Here is a 20,949-nt window from a genome sequence, read left to right as displayed (position 1 = left end):
CTTACAATGATCAATTGGGCTTTAACATTCTGAGATGTAATTTATATGGAGATCTCCACTGCTGGTGATTGGAGTTAAAGAATCCGACATTGGGTTGTGAGCGTCAGCGGCTGAGAGAGTAAAAGCCATGATCTAGCAGCAAAGCATGGTCGGGATGTTGGTCCTGAGGGGTCCTGGGCCCTGTTCCTCGTACCTGGCTAACTGAGTTAGCCGGATAATTTTCAGGATAACTTGACATAAGCCAGATATTTCGGTTCCCCGACACGCGATTGTCTAAATCACTATGGCAACAGATCAGAATGTTTGAACCTGGTCCAGCGCAGGGTTTAGTTCAGTTAGCTGGATAACCAGGCCACGCCCTCGCAAAAAGAAATGCCAGCTCCCTTCCTCACAGTCTAGATCCCATTATACCATTCTGAATTATGTTTTTGTGCTTCGTTTTTCTAGAGGGGGCTTTTGAAATGTAAAATAATAGACCTAAAATGCTGATAATAAATCATATTCAGCCTATGGATTTACTTTGTCCTAAATAATGCATGTCATAGTTATACGGATACGGCACTCGCGAGTCGCGACACACACTATGTGGTTATTTTAATAACGGAGCATTGCAAATGTGAATCCCGCGGGGATATTTTTAATGAATGAAACCGGGCGTGGACGTGACTTGAGAAAAGGAATGAGCAATTGCAAGCCTCAGAGGCCCCTCCCCCCTCCTCAGAGAACCCCCCCCCCCCACCTCAGAGGCCCCTCCCCCACCTCAGAGCACCCTCTCCCCCTCTCAGAGGCCCCTCCCCCCTCTCAGAGGCCCCTCCCCCATGGTGCTGGAGCTCTTGTTCCTGAATGTCTCGAAGAACGCCAGCATTCCCTTCTTGGCTCCGTGGCTGCTGCCTCTTCTGCTCCTGCCGCCCGGGTCTCCCTTGGATACCGAAGTCATCGCAGCGGTGGTGGTTGTCATCGTCGTCAAGGCGCTGTCATCGTCAAGGTAACAGGAGGCATGGCCCGACAGTAGGAAGGTGGAACCGTCCATAGAGTTGGCCCGCTTGACCTTGGAGGCGGCGGGGGCGTTGCTGGTGCGCCAGGCCTTGAGACGAGGGGGCGGAGTCTGAGCGACAAGACATCTCTGGTATTGGACCTGGATTAAAGGGGAAAGATAAGATTATGGCAAGGAAAGGTAAGATAAGATAAGTAAAGGTAAGGTAGGGTAAGATAAGGAAAGGTACTGTATGGTAAGGAAAGGTAAGGTAAAATAAGGTAAGATAAGATAAGGGGAAAAAAGGAAAGGTATGGTAGGTGAGGAAAAGTAAGGAAAGATAAGATAAGGTAAGGAAAGGTAAGGAAAGATAAGGTAGGGAAATATAAGGTAAGATAAGACAAGGAAATGTAAGTTAAGGTAAGGGAGGGAAAGATAAGGTAAGATAAGACACGGTAAGGTAAGATAACATAAGGAAAGATCAGATAAGTAAGATAAGATAAGGAAAAGAAAGGTATGGTAAAGAAAGGTAAGATAAGGTAAGGAAAAGTAAGGAAAGATAAGGTAGGTTAAGATAAGATAAAGTAAGGAAAGGTAAGGTAAGGTAAGATATGGAAAGGTAAGATGAGATAAGATGAGATAAGGTAAGGCAGCGGTTCCCAAACTTTTGTGGCCGTGCACCCCCTATCACCTCCCGACCTAGCTGACGCACCCCCCAATGGGTTTCTGTTAGAAAAAATTGTTGCTGGTCTCCGTGCACAGATTTTATTTTTTATTTGATCTCTTCCCTATGGATAGAGAATTTCTTTATTTAATTAAAATGTTCACGACAACATGGATGCATGTACTCTGCCAGCATGTATAATATCCATAATACTAAAGGTTTGACTAAAATTTTTATGAAATTTTATTGTAAAAAAAAAAAAAAAAAAAATTGATTTACTACCAATAGCCTTAATTTTCATGTCACGCACCACCTAGAGGGTGCTCGCGCACCACAAGGGGTGCGCGCACCACAGTTTGGGAACCACTGAGGTAAGGTAAGGTAAGGAAAGTAAAGTATGGTATGGTATGGTATGGTATGGTATGGTAAGGAAAAGTAAGGTAAGGTAAGTGCGAGGGGGCGGAGTATGAGCGACAAGACATTTCGGGTAATGGACCTGGATTGAAGGGGAAAGATAAGATATGGCAAGGAAATGTAAGGAAAGGTTAGGTAAGGAAAGATAAGGAAAGGTTAGGTAAGGAAAGGTAAGGAAAGGTAAGATAAGGTAAGATAAGTTAAGATAAAGAAAGGTAAGATAAAGTATGGTAAGATAAGGAAAGGTAAGGTAAGATAATGTAAGGAAAAGAAAGGTTAGGTATGATATGGTATGGTAAGATAACGATAAGGAAAGATAATATAAGGTTAGATAAGGTAAGGAAAGGAAAGGTTGTATGGTATGGTAAGGAAAGGAAAGGTACGATAAGATAAGGAAAGGAGTGGTATGGTATGGTAAGGAAAGGTAATGTAATGTAAAATAAGGTTAGGAAAGGTAAGATAAGGCAATGAAAAGCAATGAAAGATAAGGTAGGTTAAGATAAGTATGGTATGGTATGGTAAGGGGTTTAGGGCTGGGTATCGACAGTGATTCGATTCACAAGGTCCTGAATCGAATCGAATCGATTTCCGATAAAATTTGATTCCAATTCACAAGGTCCCGAATCGATTCGATTTCCGATTAAATTTGATTCAATGCTATAAAAATTGTATGGTTCAAGGAACCCTCTAACATGTTGCATTGTTAAAAATATCAATGTTTACATCAAGAATTGACTGTCAAGCAGTTACATGAATGTACTTTTTATTGGAACATTCGCTTTTGCATATGTCACGTGTGGTAGAATTCTCGGATCAAACTTGGTATTAAATAAGGGTGGGAAAATATGATTGACTGCATTTTCCCAAGACAGGTCAACAAGCCATTGGGAGATTGAAATGGGTAGGATCGGCACATCACACTGGATTTAGTCACAACATTCAAATACTAAGTGAGGCCCTGGGAGCATTCCCTGTTTTAGATAAGCCTCTGTTCCCCCTGGGGGAAGTAGGTGCAAACAATAAGTTCAAAGGCCGGTGCTATTTACACAGCCGATGGAAGCACAATAAAATAGTGTAACAGTTGAAGACAGTTGGTTTCACCAAGAGTCCATAGATAACATCTCCCTGAACGAATTTACATACAAGTGTCACAAAGCAGCTGGAACAAAGCCCTAGGCTGCAGACATCCTGTGGGCACTGTAGAGAGACCAAATGTTTCAGGAGACACTAAGTTCATTACTCCAGTAATTAAAGTACTTTTATATCGTTAAAGAAACTCCAAATTAAACTGCAAATATTACAGTTATGTTGTGCTAATGATGTTGGACGTAATGATATGAAATACCCATAATACTGAAAACTAGCTGCATATAAGGGATAATGATTAAAATGCAATAGGAGTGTCTTAAAACCAAAGAGAAGATCTTATACTCAAATAATAGGTTAACATAGGTATTAAAATACGGCAAAAGAACTACACTATTTAAGTAAATAAAGTTAAAAAGTAATCCTTAGATTTTAGTTGGTAAAATTAGATGTTGTATACTTTGAATGCAAAAACTCCAAAAGTATTATTTAGTCCTTAAAAATAGAGGACTGCCTCTTTCTGACCAGATGGCCGCTGACTCTAAAATCTAAAATGGCCGACTATGCGCCTTAAGCCAATCAGATTGAAGAGGTCCTCCCCTCTGACGTAAGTTCTAGCACATCCCAAAGGGGGAGGAGAAAAGGCTTTAAGACTAGCATGTTAGGTAGAGCGAAAAGAACACCCACAGGAAGACGGCGAACACACACAGCAGACAGAGACGCTTTTTGACCCACCCCCACTGGAAGGAGACGGCGACGAGCTGAGAACGAGAACAGGCTCTCTTTTTGTTCTTAGGAAGAAGAGATGACCATCCGAGAAACCAGAAGACCATTCTTTAATTGTATTATTTTAGTCTGAAACAAGTAGCCGATGGCATAGTATCGGGTATACTTGAATCAGTGCACACAAGTTCTTGTTATTTCACTTCCTGACTGCTGAAATAAAAGAGTATTTTTACATTAGCTCAACTCTCTTCTCTTCATTTACCTGCACCGCCGCCGTCCTACAAACCGTGATGGTTTTTATAAGTAAATAGGTTTTAAGGTGAATTCAGATACACAACGCAGAGTACAGGTAGTTAAATGGTTTTATAAGATAACACCCTTATTCCTTTTTACTATACACGTCTGGGTGATGTCTCAGTAAGTGGTTTCGTAGATTTGTTGTATTTCCACAATCATTATCTATGTCTGTCACTATAGCCAATGGAAATGCTAGAAATGGTCACATGGACTGGGAGAACCAATGGAAAATGCCTATCCCGAGGCCAAACTTGATTGCCGATCCCTCTCTACACCCTCCCCAGACCAACAGTGGGGCAATGCGCGCAAAGACCAGGGAGGGAATTGGCTAAATTGGGGGATAAAAAAATAAATATATATATTATCATTATAAATTTCTTTTATAGATCTTGGGATTTTATTAATCGATAAATAAATTGTTTTAACCCAGCCCTAGTAAGGTTAGGAAAGGTAAGGTAAGATAAGGAAAGATAAGGTAAGGTAAGGAAAGATAAGATAATATAAGATACAATAAGATAAGGTAAGGTAAGGGTAGGTTTTATTCATTCATTTATTTACCAGACAAGCCAGTTAATTAATGCCCCAATCTGTAATTATTTATATAAATGTAGTGGTATATTCTAGGGATGTCCCGATACCACTTTCACTCAGACCAAGTACAAGTACTTAAATGTGGGTACTTGTAGATACCAAGTACAGATATGAGTACTTGATAATACTAACAGTTCTAACAATGACTTTGAAAACATGTTTTATTTTCATCAGATGTTCCTCAATTTCTGACAGTAACAAATTAAATATATAACATGACATTTTAAGTTAAAATAATATAAATAATATTAAATAATATGAATAAAATGTAACATGTGACTCAGGAGGTGTAGCAGTCGTCTGGTAATCCGGAGGTTCCCGGTTCGATTACCGCTCCTCCCGGGCAGCATGTCAAAGTGTCTTTGAGCAAGATACCTATAACCCCTAAATAGAGGTGTAACGGTACGCGTATCTGTACTGTACCGCCTCAATGTGGTCCTCCGGTACAGTACGCGCTGTGCACCGAACGATTGCAACGGTACGGAACCTTTTTTTGCAGAACTTAAATCCCCCCGTCCCAAATATAACGTGCACAACTAACCGGATGTTGTTTGTTCATCCCACGCAGCACGCAGCCACGCTGAACGATAGCTGTAATTCAGCATAGCATATTAGCCTTAGTATGGCGAGTGCAAGCCAGAGCTAGAAGATGCTCCCACAACATTCAAGTCTTTTGGGATAATTTCGGATTCCCAGTTAACGACAGTAATGGACAAAGACAGCCAGGTGGATCGCACTAAAGCTACGTGCCGGCTAGCCCCTTTCGTGACTGTGATGTAAGCCTTGCATCACAGTCACGAAAGGGGCTACGTGCCGGCATTGTTCAACTTTATTGCAAACTTTATCACACATTTGAAACGGCATCACCCGAATGTGAATATCACTGGTACAAGGAAGAAACAGACCCTAGTGCAAACCCAGCATTCAAGCAACATCTCACTATTAAATATGAATAAAAACACTTATGGTTCACACTGATTGTAAAATGGTTTTAAATTAATCCCAATTTTAGATTACATTTAGTTTTTGGATGAAATTGAAAAAAAAAGATTGATGAATCATTAATGAATGAGTGACTTAGAAGCTAGCAATAGAATTTAAAAAGTTATAGCCCTGCAAAGAAGGGGAACTTCTCCATAGACAAATAGAGCTGGCTAGGGATGGTAAATTATGAATTTGAACCATGGCGATCAAAGTGTTAAACATCACTTCTCAAAAATGTACATCATCAATTACATCTATTACACTTGTCCGTCTATTTCAGTGTCTCTGGTTAATCAATGTCAATGGTTATCAAAACCTTCAGTTCAATCATATTCGTTCATTTACAGTGCTACCTTGTTCCAATATCTGTGGTTATCAAGCCATTCACTTAAATCATGTACATATTTCTCTTTGGTTTAATTTACCAACGGTTCAATGTCAATAGTTGTTCAGATATTCACTTAAATCAGAAACATATTTCTCTTTGCTACACTGTAAACCCGAATAAGTTTCCAGAACTTAAAAAAATTGAGGCCATCCCATGCCTCAATTTTTTTAAGTTGATAAACTCAAATGTTTTCAGTTGGCTAAGACTTACAATTCTCAGTTAAGGCAACTCAAATATGGTCTGTTACTGTGACTTAAGGTTCTCAGTTAAGTCAAATCAAATATGGTCAGTTACTCTGACTTACAGTTCTCAAGTGGAGTCAACTCAAATATGTTCAGTTACTGTGACTTACAGTTCTCAGTTAAGGCAGTTCAAATATGTTCAGTTACTGTGACTTAAGGTTCTCAAGTGGAGGCAACTCAAATATGTTCAGTTACTGTGACTTACAGTTCTCAGCTAAGGCAATTCAAATATGTTCAGTTACTGTGACTTAAGGTTCTCTAGTGGTGTCAACTCAAATATGTTCAGTTACTGTGACTTACAGTTCTCAGTTAAGGCAATTCAAATATGTTCAGTTACTGTGACTTAAGGTTCTCTAGTGGTGTCAACTCAAATATGTTCAGTTACTGTGACTTACAGTTCTCAGTTAAGGCAGTTCAAATATGTTCAGTTACTGTGACTTAAGGTTCTCAAGTGGTGTCAACTCAAATATGTTCAGTTACTGTGACTTACAGTTCTCAGTTAAGGCAGTTCAAATATGTTCAGTTACTGTGACTTAAGGTTCTCTAGTGGAGTCACCTCAAATATGTTCAGTTACTGTGACTTACAGTTCTCAGTTAAGGCAATTCAAATATATTCAGTTACTGTGACTTAAGGTTCTCAAGTGGTGTCAACTCAAATATGTTCAGTTACTGTGACTTACAGTTCTCAGTTAAGGCAGTTCAAATATGTTCAGTTACTGTGACTTAAGGTTCTCAAGTGGTGTCAACTCAAATATGTTCAGTTACTGTGACTTACAGTTCTCAGTTAAGGCAGTTCAAATATGTTCAGTTACTGTGACTTAAGGTTCTCAAGTGGAGGCAACTCAAATATGTTCAGTTACTGTGACTTAAGGTTCAACCTTAAATCCATGTGATTAAGTTAACAGAACTCAAAGACATTGAGGCCATCTAATGCCTCATTTCTTTTAAGTTAATCAACTCAAATTTTTAAGTTAATCAACTCAAATATTTGCAGTTACTATAACTTAAGGTTCAGTTTTAAAATCCATGTGAATAAGTTAACAGAAAAATAACTACACAAGCACATTATATCAACTTCAAACAACTCTTTTATTTTTTTCTATTCAAAGAGTATACATATATAATCTGTATGTTAGCAATGTACAATAACACTGTAAACACTGTACACTGTTTTTGGACTATATATGTTAACAATACCGACCAGGTATTAGTGCCTTGCAAAGTGCAGATATGAAGTTTTCCCCCTTTTTTGTATGCATTTAGGAGGTTTTGTTCTTCATCGAAACTATTTATCTTACAAAAACATTGTGTTACAACTTCAAACTCTTTATATTTATTTCTATTCAAAGAGTATACATCTATTTATCTTACAAAAACATTGTGTTGCCCTCTCCAACATTATGGCAATGTTAAAATTGAAAATATATATATATAGAAAATATATATAGAAAATAAATACATGCATGTTATAACATGTACATACAATGTAATGTATATTACACATTTAATCCCTCTGGTCACAATAGTGTAATAATGTTTGTTATGAGGCTCTGAAAATGTTACTGAATGATGTATCAATGTATTTCCAGCAAATATTGAAATAATAAAGGGTCTCAATATGTGCAGTGCACATGACCAGAGCCGTTTACATCCTGGCTGAATTACTCAAATTTGTATAGTGTGGTCATAGAATGAGCAAACATGTTGACGGCAACTATTGTGACCGTTGGGATAACACAGTGTATCTATGTACAGTACAGAATAAAATGTATAGATTATCTGAAAATTGTCAATCCGCTTGGCACATGTAAAATTCACAAACGTTGTGCTGTATATTGGGTCCTGCCAATGTGGAACCAAAATACCAATCCACATTACATGCTATACAGCTGGCAATACTGTTAATAGTGCACATACCTACATATGGAAATGCAGCTGTATTTGCTCCATGATGTATCATGGAACAAGATGGTGTTTTCATTGAAAGAGTTAGTCAGAATGTCAGGGGCACCATCCGTCATTTAGAGCAGGCTATGTTTGCAGAATGATAACTAGAACACTACAGTACTCTGTACTAAGAACACTATACAGTACACTAACTATACTGCCCTGTCAAGGCAGACCGCAGTAACTTCCAAACAGTGAAACTGAGAAAAATGGCTTTAAAGTTTTTTGACTTGCCATCCAAAATGTGTTATAGGTAGATAGATGATAGTACCCAGATTTAACATGTATTAATGAAGTAATCTTTAGGCATACAAAAATATGACGTAGTTATTTTAATTAACCCCAAAAAAGCAGATACTGCACTCTGCTGCACGATTTCCTTAAATAATTATACAGGTAATGTACAGGCAAAGTGCAGTAACTTCAAATACAATGTTGTTTTCCCTCCAGCTTTCATAACTTCACCTAGCCATTTTATTTGGATCATCATCATTCCAATATATTCAGGTATTAAATTTCATTTTCAAAATGGCTAGGTTAAGTTATGAAAGCTGGAGGGAAAACAACATTGTATTTGAAGTTACTGCACTTTGCCTGTACATTACCTGTATAATTATTTAAGGAAATCGTGCAGCAGAGTGCAATATCTGCTTTTTTGGGGTTAATTAAAGATTACTTCATTAATACATGTTAAATCTGGGTACTATCATCTATTTACCTATAACACATTTTGGATGGCAAGTCAAAACACTTTAAAGCCATTTTTCACTGTTTGGAAGTTACTGCGGTCTGCCTGGGTTTTGAGTGTGATTTTTTAGTTACTGCAGTTTTTAAAACCCCATATCTCCAAAACTGAGCGACATTAACATCTGAAACTTGGTCACAAGATAAAACATTTATTGACAAGGTCAATTTCACTCATAACTAAATTTTTACTTTTTTCAAGTTACTGCGGTTAGCCCTTGACAGGGCAGTATACTACTGCCTACAAGGTCTCAAGGATACAGTCCCACTCTCAGCATACAAGATCGATGGTCTGCTGCTGCTGACTCCCAAGCGATTCATTCAAGTGAAACGGAACTGAGTCCAGCTAATGGTGAATAGTTATTTTATTAATCAATTATTGTGTCTTTATTCACTCTAGTTGTGTAATTGACCAGTTCATATTCTGTATAAGTTCATATTCTGTATATGTTAATAATAATGCTTCTGTGTTGCGTTTATGGCTCCTGGTATATCGCCTTGTACTCTGTACTGAGAACACTAACTCTACCACTGCCTACAAGCAATGGAAGCAGTCAGAGCAGAGTGGCATTTATGCCCATTGCCTCCTATTGTTCCTCGAGAAACAAACGTTTGGGACTTGGATGTTGCCTTTGAGATTCTGATAAACTCTTTCAACTCTAAAACTTACTTGGATGAAATTACAATAATGCCAGCTATAGACGGTTAAGAAAATTAGAACTGTAAAACTCTCAAATGTAAACATATTACATAAAAAATAAAGAACAAGGTACATTGAGTAGTTTGGACCTATTGGCTGAACATCTGCAAAGTAGTACAGCAACTTTTGAAGGTATTATTTTGACATGACAAGACATTTCAGATGAGTTTCTATAGACACACTTTTGAGGTGTTGGTAAGTGCTTTGGGGTAGTGCATAGATTAGTCCAAACATTACAGGAATGAATCACCAAATCTGGGGAGGCTGATCATGATATGACTTTCAATGACAATAGAGATTGTCACAGGCTGGTAGTGAACTGGACTTGTGTCATGATCACTGATTACAGTAAGGAATAGAAACTCATCTGAAAGAAGGATGTGGGGTGAGGTATTAATTTCCTTGTCATGTCAAAATAATACCTTCAAAAGTTTAATGCAAGAGCGGTCAGGTGACGTAGCGGAGATTGCGTTCGTCACCAACGCTGGAGACACTGGATTCGCGTGTTCGAATCCAACTCCCTGCGTTGTCACCAGCTTGGCTGGCCGTTCACACTAATACAATTCGGCAGTATTAGGGGGTGGGGAAGCTGGCGGGTGGGAATCTGGCGTTGTGGACAGCGACGCCTACAGGTCAGGTCTCGGCGCTTGCTAAGCGGGGCAGGACTTGGTGGAGATAGCGTGCCCTCCCACGCGTTACACTTCACCAATGAGAGCCCTCGCTGCCAAGTGAAAAGACGTCACTGGCTGTCGGCGCACGTCTCGGGGGAAGCGTGCGATCGACTCGGGACGCCCTTATACCGACTCGTAGGAGAACATGCATACAGCACCAGGTAGGGGGGGGGGGGGGGGAATTGGCACAACGACTAATTGGGACAGGGAGAAAATCCATTGAAAAATCAGAAGAAAAAAAAATGATTGCATCATCAAGTAATTTTTGAGAGTCTGCAACCTAGGCAACAGTTTACCAGCTTCTAGACCTAGTAAAATCTTCTGAATGAATTCAAAAGTGTTGGTAAGTCCCTTGGGGTAGCTGAGGTGTAGTGCATAGATTAGTCCAAACATTACCAGGAAGGAATCACCAATCAGAGATTGTCACAGGCTGGTAGTGAACTGGACTTGTGTCATGGTCACTGATGACAGTAAGGAGGGCCACTGCAACACCCTGAAGCTCTGGCTCATCAGGCGTGTCCTGAAGGAATGAAAGAGACATAATAATCACAAATAAATCCATGGTTTCTACAAAGTGCAGCACAAAGATAAGTATATGGAGTTGTGTTTGTAAGTTGTTTATATTTTAGTTAGAACAATTTTTTTGGTGAGAAGGTTATTTTTATTTAACCAGGTTAGTCCCGTCGAGATCAAATATCTTTTTCACAAGGGAGACCTGGAAGGAAGGAAGACTGATACTTAGCATTTTGATTAACTGTTCACTTAATATACAGTTGTACTGTAAATTATTTTCACTCGGACTCACTGTGCAGGTTTTGAAAAATCCAGAGACTTCCTCATGCAGATACACAGGCAGGGCATGGAGAACAGTGGTACGCCTGGTGTGAACATCATGGATTTCCTATTAAGATGTAAGATTAAGAAGAAAAAAAAAATTGTATTATATGGAAATGTTTACTGAACAAAGCGGATTTTAAACAGTCCAATCAGATATGTCCACAAATAACATGTTCACATCTTTAATGCAATCAGAAAAATGGCAAACACAATGGTGGACTAATTGTAAAATTCAAAAGCTCATTTGAATCATTGAACCTGTTCAATGTTACAGAGGTTCGACCTATGACATGTCATGTATAATAATCTATTCACCTGTTCATCGTGGATTTTTTTAAATGTGAGCCAAAGCATCTGCCGTGTTCCCAGTTTTGGACGCCTTCTGTCTGAATAACGTCATCAGTCGAGGAAGATGGCGGTCAAGCTCAGCGTAGAATGTGTTGGGCAGGTTCTGGTTGGCAATCAGCTGGAACTCTGCATACACCTATATTTAAAAACAGCAGGACAATATAGTATATCAACATCAATTAGTCACTTCAACTTGGTGGATCTCTTACTTTGTTTGGTTTGGGCTTCAGAGCATGACGGCGGGATTTCTGGTCAACCATGTCATTACATGCTTTGCGGAATCGGTCGCTGATGACTAGCTCGCGGGGGCGCACAGAACACACACGCAGATGCGCCGCTAGAGTATATAAACCAGGCTTAAGAATCACAAGTTTCACTTTAAAACACACAGAATGTGCCAAATGTTAACACAGGAAAGAGAGCTGATCTATATTACCTCAGACTCCATTTTGAGAGCAGGCCAGAGGTCCATGAGCTCTTTCACTGGTGGGCTGGACTTCACTATGGTCTGTCGGCGCAGGGCAAATGTGGTCTGCATCAGCTTTCTATGTCACAAATACATGTCGAATGTAAAACGTTAGGTTCAGGGGAGGAAACTAACTTTTTGGCTTACCAGCCAACTGGCGAGTATCTGATTTTTTTTACCAGCCAAACAGATTTTTTACCAGACAAAAAAAATCGCTAATTGTGATAATTACTTCTTTGTATGTCAAGCCGCGTCAATGTTGTGTATGCATCTGGGTAGGCACACTGTGCCTTTAAGACAGCACGGTGGTCTTACGACAGTGCTGTGACGTACCGTCAAGTGTTGTGGTAACGTCAGTTGGGTTGGTGTGCTGTTGTCTGGTTGAGCTTAGCTAGCCCCTTTCGTGACTGCGATGTGCAAGCCAGGGGCTTTTGAGCATGAAATAAAATGTCTAACCTTACGTCGTAGTCCGGTGCTTTTTCGGAAACATTATAGTCATAACAGATACACCTAGCTGGCTGCTTTGAGCACACGGGGCTAATGTTAGCTAGCAAGCAGCTATATAAGTAACGCTAACTAGAAGCTAACCACTGTATACAGTTCCAGTAGACAACATTACACCTCTGATTTAAATGTGTCCTTAGTAACTTATACTCGATGGTTGTACTAGGGTTGGATGCAGTTCCCCGTTGGTCAGTCTGTCTGTTTTCCATCTTCTGCTGTGTTTAATGTTATCTGTTTGCGAGTGCTCCTGATGGCTAGCCTAGTAGTACCGCGGGACTTTTATTATTATATGTCCGCGGGTTGGCCAGTACTGCGCAAACGTTTATTAAACATTATATGTCCGCGGGTGGTCTTGTGCAGTGCTCTCGTGGCACAGTGTCAACTAAAGCGAACACTCAGAAGACGCGCACCGTTTGCCAGTGCAGTGATTGCAGAATGTTTAATTTTTTTGTATACTCGCCAGACTGGCGAGTGGTCTTCATGAATCACTCGCCAAACGTAAAAAATACTCGCATTTGGCGAGTAAAGTGGCCTAATTTCCTCCCCTGGTTAGGTTGGCAATAGTTTAGCAATAGGTTAAAAGTGTACTTATATCATTTTAAGTTTTCTATTTGCGATCGTCTATTCTGACCCGGAACCGGAAATGGAAATGTTGAACCATCTGAATTGTAGTTTACTTGCAGCCATTTTGTAGAGGAGATCGCTAGCTATCGGCCTGCGTTGAAATTTCTCCGATCTACACTTCCTGTCACATACTATGGTGGTTCAAAGTTCAGCGTTCTGAATGAATCATATCAATAATTGTTATGATTCGCGATAATAAGCTACAAAAGGTAACGTTTTTGACAAATATTGAAACGCAGTCAGTTTCTCCACACTATTGGTACCATGTAGGAAGAATTAGATCTGAAATTAGTTTCAAAATGGTTACACTGTGGGGGAAATAAAATAGTACAGTCGATTACAGTAAATATCAGTATCTGTTATTATGCACGCTTGGTGATACTATATCCAAATTGAACTCGGCCATTTGAAATATACTATATGTATATATATATAAATGTGCGAATTGGCTATAATAAGGTAATGTATAAGCATATATTCTATATTCTATAATAATATTTCAAATTGCATTGGTCCGGATGGGAGAATTCAGTACTGTATATACAGAACCTTCAGTTTGATCATCTTCCCTTTATCAATTTCCTTAGATCTTTTGTACACGTGATCTCAAGAGGGTACTGAATGAGCTCAGTGGCAGTTTTGTAAGTTTGGTCATTATTATCATGGTTTTATTCACTGTCAAAGATGAAAAGAAAAATCATAATTCATATTTTCCTTTGTTTCATCACAATTTAAGCAAGCCTAGTAATAGACACAATATTTCTGACACTGAGAATACATTCATTGAGGTCCATAGATGTTCCTAGATACCAAGAATATGCAAATAGCCCTTGTAGAAGTGGAGCAATATTCCATTTACCTAGGTATACATTTTATGCAGATTTTCACCTGGGGTGGAACAGGTCACAGGTTACAACAATGCTTATGTAACTATTAAAAACTTACATTTTAATCACGAAACAAAATGGCGGACTAACGTTAGCTAGCATGCTAGCTAGCTAACGTTAGTAGCATGCTAGCTAGCTAACGTTAGTAGCATGCTAGCTACTGTAATAATATGCAATACTATTTGCTAAAACAAGCTCCAAACTATTTGCCACGGCACAGAGATAACATTTAGTCAAACGATAACAGCCCGGTGATGGTATCTGAACGGGATCATACTATTCCCATAAGAACTCACTTACCAGTTAACTAGTATACTATCTAGCATGCTAGCTAATAATGCTAACAATGCTACAAGCTTCGTTCTGCACTGTAGGCTACTAGTTGCTTGCCACCACGGTAATAATTCACAAAGTAGCATGTAGTCAAACGATGACAGCAAGATTATGGTATGTGAATGGCATAATACATTATATTGTCAATGACTTACCAAGGAGTTTGGCTCAGACTATTTGTCAAGCCAGTAGTGAAGACACCATCGCGCCAACAAGTTACGTTTGAATACCTCAAGTTCCGTGAGATCTTCTAGGTCTCGCGAGTTGCTTAGGACTACCCTCTCGAAGGGGAGGGGAGGGGGAGGAGGGGAGGAGGGGAGGAGGGGAGGGGGAATCTATATTCAACGACAGTTTTTCAAATGTTGAAATGGTATCTGTAATTAAATATTGAATCAACATAGCTTTTTCAACCTCAACCAAAAATAACCAATCTGACCAAAATCCAACATTTAATTAATGTCTTTTGCTATCTGGGAACCATGCAGGTTGCATGTTTTCATGCAGACATCATCACACTAATGTTACTGCATCAGACAGTAATGTTGAAACATAGAAATGAGTGGAAAATATATTTTTTATAAGATAAGATAAGATATTCCTTTATTGGAATCATGGGTACAGTGACCGTGACAGGCCCGGATTGATTGATTGATTGATTGATTGATTGAAAACTTTATTAACAGACTGCAGAATGGGTACAGTGACGTCACAGGCCCGGATTGATTGATTGATTGAAAACTTTATTAACATCTCTCTCACTTTCTCTCTGTCTCTGTCTCTGTCTCTCTCTCTGTCTCTCTCTCTCTCTCTCTCTCTCTCTCTCTCTCTCTCTCTCTCTCTCTCTCTCTCTCTCTCTCTCTCTCTCTCTCTCTCTCTCTCTCTCTCTCTCTCTCTCTCTCTCTCTCTCTGTGTCATGCTAGCATACAGGCACAGGTCATAGATACTGGTCAACCGTGTCATGCTAGCATGCAGGCACAGGTCATAGATACTGGTCAACCGTGTCATGCTAGCATACAGGCACAGGTCATAGATACTGGTCAACCGTGTCATGCTAGCATACAGGCACAGGTCATAGATACCAACAGTGTCATGCTATACAGGCACAGGTCATAGATCAACAGTGTCATGCTATACAGGCACAGGTCATAGATACCAACAGTGTCATGCTAGCATACAGGCACAGGTCATAGATACCAACAGTGTCATGCTAGCATACAGCCACAGGTCATAGATACCAACAGTGTCATGCTAGCATACAGGCACAGGTCATAGATACCAACAGTGTCATGCTATACAGGCACAGGTCATAGATACCAACAGTGTCATGCTAGCATACAGGCACAGGTCATAGATCCAACAGTGTCATGCTAGCATACAGGCACAGGTCATAGATACCAACAGTGTCATGCTAGCATACAGGCACAGGTCATAGATACCAACAGTGTCATGCTAGCATACAGGCACAGGTCATAGATACCAACAGTGTCATGCTATACAGGCACAGGTCATAGATACCAACAGTGTCATGCTATACAGGCACAGGTCATAGATACCAACAGTGTCATGCTATACAGGCACAGGTCATAGATACCAACCTATCACACCTATCACACCTATCACACCTCCCACACCTCTCACACCTATCACACCTCTCACACCTATCACACCTATCACACCTATCACACCTCTCACACCTCTCACACCTCTCACACCTATCACACCTCTCACACCGATCCCACCTATCACACCTATCACACCTCTCACACCTATCACACCTATCACACCTATCACACCTCTCACACCTATCACACCTATGACACCTCTCACACCTATCACACCTCTCACACCAATCACACCTCTCACACCTATCACACCTCTCACACCTCTCACACCTATCACACCTATCACATCTCTCACACCTATCACACCTATCACACCTCTCACACCTCTCACACCTATCACACCTCTCACACCGATCCCACCTATCACACCTATCACACCTCTCACACCTATCACACCTATCACACCTCTCACACCTATCACACCTATCACACCTCTCACACCTCTCACACCTATCACACCTCTCACACCTATCACACCTCTCACACCTCTCACACCGATCCCACCTATCACACATATCACACCTCTCACACCTATCACACCTCTCACACCTATCACACCTCTCACACCTATCACACCTCTCACACCTATCACACCTCTCACACCTCTCACACCTATCACACCTCTCACACCTCTCACACCTATCACACCTATCACACCTCTCACACCTATCACACCTCTCACACCTCTCACACCGATCCCACCTATCACACATATCACACCTATCACACATCTCACACCTATCACACCTCTCACACCTATCACACCTCTCACACCTCTCACACCTATCACACCTCTCACACCTCTCACACCTATCACACCTATCACACCTCTCACACCTCTCACACCTCTCACACCTATCACACCTCTCACACCTATCACACCTCTCACACCTATCACACCTATCACACCTCTCACACCTATCACACCTCTCACACCTCTCACACCTCTCACACCTATCACACCTCTCACACCTATCACACCTCTCACATCTATCACACCTATAACACCTCTCACACCTCTCACACCTATCACACCTCTCACACCTATCACACCTATCACACCTCTCACACCTATCACACCTCTCACACTGATCCCACCTATCACACCTATCACACCTCTCACACCTATCACACCTATCACACCTATCACACCTCTCACACCTATCACACCTATCACACCTCTCACACCTATCACACCTCTCACACCTATCACAACTCTCACACTTCTCACACCGATCCCACCTATCACACCTATCACACCTCTCACACCTATCACACCTCTCACACCTCTCACACCTCTCACACCTATCACACCTCTCACACCTATCACACCTATCACACCTATCACACCTCTCACACCTATCACACATCTCACACCTCTCACACCTATTACATCTCTCACACCTCTCACACCTATCACACCTCTCACACCTATCACACCTCTCACACCTATCACACCTATCACACCTCTCACACCTATCACACCTATCACACCTATCAAACCTATCACACCTCTCACACCTCTCACACCTATCACACCTATCACACCTCTCACACCTATCACACATATCACACCTATCACACCTATCACACCTCTCACACCTATCACACCTATCACACCTCTCACACCTATCACACCTCTCACACATATCACACATATCACACCTCTCACACCTCTCACACCTATCACACCTATCCCACCTATCACACCTATCACACCTATCACACCTCCCACACCTATCACACCTATCACACCTTTCACACCTATCACACCTATCACACCTCTCACACCTATCACACCTATCACACCTATCACACCTCTCACACCTCTCACACCAATCCCACCTATCACACCTATCACACCTCTCACACATATCACACCTATCACACCTCTATACCCATTCTGCAATCTGTTAATAAAGTTGTACTTAAGTTATGCTTTTACATTATACTTACTTAATAAGTGAATAGTTCCAAGTCAATCAAAAACGATGAGTTTTATTTACTCAAAACATAATGCGGTTTACAGTCTGTATCTACTTAATTATCTTAAGTTGTACTTAATTTATGCTTTTACATTATACTTACTTAATAAGTGAATAGTTCCAAGTCAATCAAAAACTATGAGTTTTATTTACTCAAAACATAATGCGGTTTACAGTCTGTATCTACTTAATTATCTTAAGTTGTACTTAAGTTATGCTTTTACATTATACTTACTTAATAAGTGAATAATTCCAAGTCAATCAAAAACTATGAGTTTTATTTACTCAAAACATAATGCGGTTTACAGTCTGTATCTACTTAATTATCTTAAGTTGTACTTAAGTTATGCTTTTACATTATACTTACTTAATAAGTGAATAGTTCCAAGTCAATCAAGAAAGATGAGTTTTATTTACTCAAAACATAATGCGGTTTACACTCTGTATCTACTTAATTATCTTAAGTTGTACTTAAGTTATACTTTTACATTATACTTACTTAATAAGTGAATAATTCCAAGTCAATCAAAAACTATGAGTTTTATTTACTCAAAACATAATGCGGTTTTCAGTCTGTATCTACTTAATTATCTTAAGTTGTACTTAAGTTATGCTTTTACATTATACTTACTTAATAAGTGAATAGTTCCAAGTCAATCAAAAACTATGAGTTTTATTTACTCAAAACATAATGCGGTTTACAGTCTGTATCTAGTTAATTATCTTAAGTTGTACTTAAGTTATGCTTTTACATTATACTTACTTAATAAGTGAATAATTCCAAGTCAATCAAAAACTATGAGTTTTATTTACTCAAAACATAATGCGGTTTAGAGTCTGTATCTACTTAATTATCTTAAGTTGTACTTAAGTTATGCTTTTACATTATACTTACTTAATAAGTGAATAGTTCCAAGTCAATCAAAAACTATGAGTTTTATTTACTCAAAACATAAGAACACGTCACACGAACTCAAGACATTCAAGTTAGTAGAACTTTCATAGAATATTGAGTATACCCTACTCAAACTAATTGATTATTTTGAACATGCGGGTTTACAGTGTACAATACCAAACATTCACTCTACACGTGCATGTGTGAGCTTTTAGGATAACTCACAATGTAAGATCACACCTTTAAACGAGGGGCGAGGAGATAGGTATAGCTAGAGAGGGGGGAGAGGGGGAAAGAAAGATAGAGGAAGAGAGAGGGGGAGGGAGGGTGAGAGAGAGAGAGGGAGAGAGAGAGAGAGAGCGCGGGAGCAAGAGAGAGAGAGAGAGAGAGAGAGAGAGAGAGAGAGAGAGAGAGAGAGCAGGAGCAAGAGAGAGAGAGAGAGAGCGGGGGATAGCTAACTATTCCTATTTTTAGCCAAACAGTAGTACTATTACAATGTGCTATTGAAACAACAGGTCGCCACTTGTCACCAATGCCAATAGTTCAAAGAACACCAAAGTCAAACGTAGTTTAAGACTGCTCTTAAACTTCATGGGAAATATTCCTTTCCTTGAATCATTTGCTCTTATTAAAACTTCACAAAATGGTGTCTCATTAGCATTCAGCTCTGACTGGTGGTGTATAGTGACATGTGCGTCCTGGTGGCGTGTATGCTTTTACCAACCCAGTTGTGTTTCCGGGTTCCCGCTTTGCGCTCTGATTGGCCACTGACCTACACGCGTACACCCCCCTCGCTATCGCCTTTGGGGCGTGAGATATGAAAAGAGATTTAACTGGGTATAGGAAGGCAGTAATAATAAACACACTCGAAACAGCTATTACCAGACAATTACAACAGCAGTGGTGCCTGCTTCAAATGACGTTGTGGACAGCAACTCCTACAGGTCAGTTTGGTGATGCCGGTGCGACGGAAGCAGGAAGTGACGGGGGCAGCGTGAGCCTCCCACGCGTTACTCCTCGCCACTGAGAGTTCGAGATGCTGCGGTGAAAAGATGCGACAGGCTGCCTCCTCGTGTACCGGAGGGGACACGTGATGCAAGGCTTCTGTCCTCACTACAACCGACCTGTGGGAGGCATAGTCTAGCAACGTTCAAGACAGGGGAGGTAAGAATTGGATATACGAAATTGGGATGGGAGAAAAATAGAAAATGGGGAGAAAAAGTGAAAAAAATAAATACGTAATATATATAACGTCTTTTATACCCCAGCGGCAAGTATGCGCTGCTAGTATCTGATAACGTGGAAAACGCCATCTTCCCTCGTGGCCAATGCATATCACAATGTGCGTGCACATAACATATTTTATATTCTTACTGACGTTGTTAAACATTCAACTCATTTCACAATTCTTGTTACTCATATCACCTAACGTTATAACTTCTAACGATAGTGTTTTCGGTACTTTTCACAGTGTACTGACCTGAAAGCATAAGATATGATCAAGAGTAGTGAAGACACGTGTTGCTCAGTTTACTCCAGAAACTCCTCTGGCGTGAGAGGGCGGAAACCATCACCTAGGGGGGGACCTGGCGCATCACCTGAACTACATGGTTCCGCTCTTTTTTTTTATCCACTTTTTCTCCCATTTTTTCTATTTTCTCCCATCCCAATTTCGTATCATCCAATTCAACCCTCCCCTGTCACGGACGCTGTTTCTTGCCTCCCACAAGCCGGCTGCAATGTGGACTAAGTCATACATAGCACAAGTTCCCTCCGGTACTTGAGGTAACAGCAGTCGCATCTTTTCACCTGCGCAGCTCGATCTCTCAGTGGCGAGGAGTAACGCGTGGGAGGCTCACGCTGCCCCCGACACTTCCTGATTCTACTGCGCAGGCGCACCAACCGACCTGTAGAAGTCGCTGTCCACAACGTCCGATCCCCACCCATCAGTTTCCCACCCCCTAATACGGCCAATGTGTATTAGTATGAACGACCAGCTAAACTGAAAGCAATGTGGAGCG

General features: G+C 40.5%; 1 protein-coding gene across 1 annotated transcript in view; it reads right to left on the bottom strand.

The window, feature by feature from the left end:
- Positions 1-781: 781 nt before the first annotated feature.
- Positions 782-20,949, bottom strand: part of apbb3 (amyloid beta (A4) precursor protein-binding, family B, member 3) — a gene marked incomplete at its 3' end in the record, with an annotated part of 196,485 nt that continues 176,317 nt past the window's right edge. Inside the window, exon 13 of the mRNA XM_084320466.1 lies at positions 782-1,135. Coding sequence (XP_084176592.1) covers positions 782-1,135 — 354 coding nt within the window. The remainder of the gene's footprint in view (positions 1,136-20,949) is intronic.

Source organism: Notolepis coatsorum (genome assembly GCF_963971535.1).
Source record: "Notolepis coatsorum genome assembly, chromosome: 8".
NCBI lineage: Eukaryota > Metazoa > Chordata > Actinopteri > Aulopiformes > Paralepididae > Notolepis > Notolepis coatsorum.
Note: the sequence above shows the minus strand (reverse complement) of the source record. Positions and strands in the feature narration are given on the sequence as shown.